At 47.3% G+C, this 5,000-nt stretch overlaps 1 protein-coding gene across 1 annotated transcript in view; it reads left to right on the top strand.

The window, feature by feature from the left end:
* The window catches only part of ctnnd2a (catenin (cadherin-associated protein), delta 2a), a gene marked incomplete at both ends in the record, with an annotated part of 313,279 nt that overhangs the window by 166,257 nt on the left and 142,022 nt on the right, over nucleotides 1-5,000 (top strand). Inside the window, one exon of the mRNA XM_084443367.1 lies at nucleotides 702-963. Within this exon, the coding sequence (XP_084299493.1) occupies nucleotides 702-963 (262 nt within the window). The remainder of the gene's footprint in view (nucleotides 1-701; nucleotides 964-5,000) is intronic.

Genomic DNA, 5,000 nt, shown 5'->3' with positions numbered 1-5,000 from the left:
ATTATTCATCCATCCATGCGTTTTTTAGAGGGATCCACTTATAATATTTATTACTATCTTTCCGGCCTGTCCCAGGTGCTTGGGCCGGATCTGTCCCCGTAGGCCTCTCGTCTCTCATGTCTGACTCTTGGTCCTAATGTGCCAGCCATTGGTGCACTTGACAGTCCGACTCGTTCCTGACTGGTGGTCGGGATCACTACAATAATAATAATAATAATAATAATAATAATAATAATAATTATACACTTAATACACCTTTCATACAAATAAATGCAGCTCAAAGTGCTTTAAAACAGAAAAGATACATGCTCGGAGTGCTTCACATAAAAATGGACATGAAATGAACAAAAAGCAGGAAAAATAAGAAAGAAGATAAAACAATACAAATAAGATCTATAAAAAAAGGTTTTCTGTCTCTCTTCTCCTCCTGCTCTTCCTCCACCTCATTCTCCTCCACCTCCTTCTCCACCTCCACCTCCTCCTCCTCCTGTTTTCTTTCTCACCTCCTCCTCTCTCTTTCCTCCTCCTTCTCTCTCTTTCTCCTCCTCCTCTTCCTCATCCACCTCCTCCTCCTGTTTTCTCTCTCTCTCTCCTCCTCCACCTCCTTTTCCTCCTCCTCCTGCCTGCTCCCTCAGTCCTGGATCAGAGGGTGTACAACCAGGTCCTCAGCTCTCTCCTTTGTCCCTCCTCTCTCCCCATAGCCCCGTCCTCCCCCGGCGTTGACTCCGCCCCCTTGCAGCGGACGGGAAGCCACGGCGTGGCGAGCGGGGGCTACGGGCGTGGAGGCGGGGCCAACAGCTACGCCACGATAGGCCCCGGGGCGCCATACGCGGCGGACGCCTTCGCCGGGGACCCCTACCGCACGCTGCAGTACTGCCCCTCCGCTGAGTCAAGCCCCGCCCTGCCCCCGGAGGGAACGCTGGCTCGCTCCCCGTCCATAGACTCCATCCAGAAAGACCCCAGGTGAGGGACAGACGGCCGTGTGTGCGTGCGCGTGTGTGTGTGCGTGCACACGCGTGTGTGTGTGTGTGTGTGTGTGTTGAGGTGAAAAAACAAGACGTATCCTGTACTTTCATTTTGACCTCTCTCGCTCTCCTGCTCTTTCTCTCTCTCTCTATCTCTCTCTCTCTCTCTCACACACACACACACACAAATGCCCCCCCCCCCCCCACACACACACACACACACACACATGCACTCCCCAATGGGCGCTGGCATCAATCACTTCCTCAATCACGGTGTCGTCTGCCCAGTTCAGCTTCACAGCTACGTTGCCTGCGGGGGAGGGCAGACCCATGACCCCCCATGACCCCCAGCTATGGATCCACACTGCCCATCGATCAGCTCCGCCTGTTCTGCTCGGCATCCGATCTGGACAGCTCAGCAGGCAGTCCCTCAGGCCAGGGAGAGGATGACAGAGGGAGAGAGAGAGAGAGAGAGAGAGAGAGAGAGAGAGAGAGAGGGTGGGAGAGAGGGGGTGAGAGAGGGAAAGAGAGAGAGGAGATCAGAGAGAGAGAGAGAGAGAGAGAGAGAAAGAGAGAGCGAGAGAGAGAGAGGGTCAGAGAAAGAGAGGGGAACAGAAAGAGAGAGAGAGAGAGGGACAGAGAGAGAGAGAGAGAGAGAGAGCTGAACTCAGCTGGGAACCACGGTACATCGTGTTTCACTGACGTGACACGCATTTATACTTGACCTCCCCTTGGACACTATTGATGTGAAGTGCATCTGATGTGGATGTCATGTGTGCGCACACACACACACACACACACACACACTCACACAACCCCACACACTATCCATGTCGCCTCCACACTGTGCTGTTTCTGTAGCCGCCCGGCTGCTTGTGATCATTACCATGCACTTGTCGTTCAATTAATGAACCTTATTTCTGACTTATTTATATATTTCCAAGAGGTTTTCATGTATAATTCCTTTAATTTAAGGCAGAATAAGCCTGAGTCCAGTAAAGTCTCTAATGCCATCAGTCGGAGGGAATGAGAGAGAAAAATGAGAGACTGAAAAGGAGAGAGAGGGAGAGAGAGGGAGAGAGAAAGGGAGAGAGAGGGAGAGAGAGAGGGAGAGAGAGGGAGAGAGATGGGGGGAGAGAGAGATGGAGAGGGAGAGGGAGAGAGAGAGAAAAGGAGAGAGAGAGGGAGAGAGAGGGAAAGAGAGAGAGAGGGAGAGAGAGAGAGAGAGAGAGAGAGGGAGGGAGAGAGATGCTTCAATCGAAGTACAAAGGAGCTGCTCATCTCACACACACACACACACACACACACACACACACACACACAGCTGGTTGCTCCTCACACTGGGACCGGGGGGAGTATCTGGGTGAGTGTGTGTGAAGTAGGCTGGAGTGGATGTCATTAATGATGGGTAGAGGACGGCATACAATAGCGTAGCTGCTGCTATCACCTGGGACGCCCACACTAACGAGCAGAACTGGCTCCCTCACATCTCCTGGCAACGTACCAAACACTCAGCATCAGCGTCCTCCCCTGCTCCCTAGAAATGCGGTTGTTTTCAACTGTAACTTTTTTGGAATGTAAACTTCTGGAATTTGCTTGTGTGTGAATGGCTCCTAGGACACGGTGTGTTGGTTCCAGCGTTTGCATGGATGACCGTCTTGTTGGCGAAGACCAACCTCCAGCATGTGCTTAGTGGTGGACAGCGCGCACGTGTGTGTGTGTGTGTGTGTGTGTGTGTGTGTTTGCGACACTAACCCCCAGGTGATTTCTGTGTGTGTACGACCACCAGGTTTAGAGTACGTATGACTGTTGGCTGTGAAAAGTCCTTTACATGTAAATTGAGGGTTTTTCTACAGTATGCTTGGTTAAACCCCACTCCCATTTTACATTTACAACCCTTTCATACAACCCTTTTACAACCCTTTCATACATGTCTAGTCAGTGTTCTGGAAAGGTACTGTAACATTGTAACAGTAGTTCAATATAATGAAATGTAAGTGTTTTAGCTCATGCTATGGCAGTCTGATGGTAGCCTGGTAAACCAGACTCCTCACCATTTTTTGTGACATTTTCACAATAGAATCTGGACTTTCAGCTGGCCAGAGCGATTTGAGGGGGCGGGAGTCGTTAGTTTAGTGTATTTCATTTTTGAGTGCAAAATCACACCAGTGTCCCAATACACTTTGCAATACAATTATACTACAATAAACAAAAGGCATGCATACATCAGTGTGCAAGCTAAAAAATAAATAAATAAATAAGGATCTTAACATCAAAAATAAGAAATCAGAACTCAGACGGGCTAGGGTAGGGCATACTAATTGGAAAATAGATGTTTTCAGCCTGGTTTAAACATGTCAACAGACCTAGCGTCTCCACCTGTACGGGCAGCTGGTTCCAAAGGTAGGGAGCACAGTAGGAAAAGGCCCTCCTGACAGCTGATTTTTTGTGGATTCTAGGGACAATGAGATAGCCAGCATCTTGTGAACGAAGAATGTCTGATCTGGCTTGAATAGGAAGGATGTCTGATCTGGCTTGAATAGGAAGCCAGTGAAGAGACTTAAGGCCTGGAGTGATGTGGTCAAATGTTCTCGTTCTCTAGTTGTAGCTTGTTGAGCACTGAGCAGTACAGTCAGATCTCATTTTTCTGCGGTAACAGATCAAACCGGAAATAGTTTAGGTCGACAGACGAGTTGTGCCATTGGTGGATTATGAATATATATTTCTATAAAGGTAGCCTAGTTTAAGTAATAAATACAATTTTTAAATGAATGATGACCTAACACAAACTGCTACAAACCACAATTATGTATTTAATAATTGTGTTAATTATTAAAAAAAAAAAAAAAAAAATATATATATATTTTTTTTTTTTAAAGAATTTGAGCAGTTGGGCTGGCCAATCAGGGGGGACACTTCCCCCCCCCCGCCCCCCCTATAAAATCGCCCATGGGTAGACGTTCCTTAACTTATTAGAAAGCACCAGACCAGAGAGGACATCCAAGGAGACTCAAACTGGGAGAGAACAGCGGTAGTCTTCAGTGAAGACTCTTCACCATACTGAGTGAACGAAAAGCAAAGGAGTCAGCAGTCTCAGTAGGTAGAGAAAGGCTCATCTCCTCTCTGATAATATTGATTTTATTATGAAAGAAACTAAGGAACTCAGAAGTGGTAAATGTACTTGCCTTGACAGACAAACTCCTTCAGCCAATCAGCCTTGACAGACCAATTCCTTCATCCAATCAGCCTTGACAGACCAACTCCTTCAGCCAATCGTAGCGTAACAAAACATAAATCAAACTTTTGCCAAATCCAGTCAGAAGAACGGCAAAAATGTATTTTCAGCTGAGAAAGTCCAATAGTGCATACTCTTCTTCTTCTTTAATTGTTGTTATTGGGTTTATTTCTGCAATAACTTGTATGCTGTGTTAAACTCTTTGTGCTATGTTAAATTTGTATGGCTGGGGTTAGGGTAAGGGGGTTAAACCTGTATTCTTCTAACGTTAACGTTACCGCTCATTGCTTCTGGAGCTGATTGCGGTTCTTCGACTAGCGTACTCCTGTATTTCGCTTCATCATCTATGGGAACCAATCAGGGACAGGGGGCGGAACAGCAGTTAAAATGCAGTCTCCTGACTGATTTTTGGGAAAACTCAAATTGCTCTGGGTGGCTTAAAGTCCAGAGTCTATCGTGGAAATGTTCCAGATGAATCTGGTTTACCAGGCTAGTCTGATGGCCGGTCAGTTGCCTGTTTGCGATAGGTACTGGTGTTTATGTCCGGAGCTGCCATAGCCGTTCCATAGAGAGATCAGTATGACCATCCCTTCCCCTACGCTCTCTCTTATCCTGTTATTCTGCTTGAAGACAGAAAAGAGAGAGAGGGGAGAGAGATAGAAGAGAGGACAGAGGGATAGAAGAGAGGGAGAGGAGAGACAGAGGAGAGAGAGGTGGTAGGATGGAAAAATAGAGAAGAGATGAAGAGTAGCGGTAGAGAAAGGGAGAGGAGAAAGACAGAAAGAGATAGAGTGGCAGAG

Source organism: Borostomias antarcticus, assembly GCF_949987555.1.
Source record: "Borostomias antarcticus genome assembly, chromosome: 9".
In the NCBI taxonomy this organism is placed as follows: Eukaryota; Metazoa; Chordata; class Actinopteri; order Stomiiformes; family Stomiidae; genus Borostomias; species Borostomias antarcticus.
This window is presented reverse-complemented; position numbering and strand designations above follow the sequence as displayed.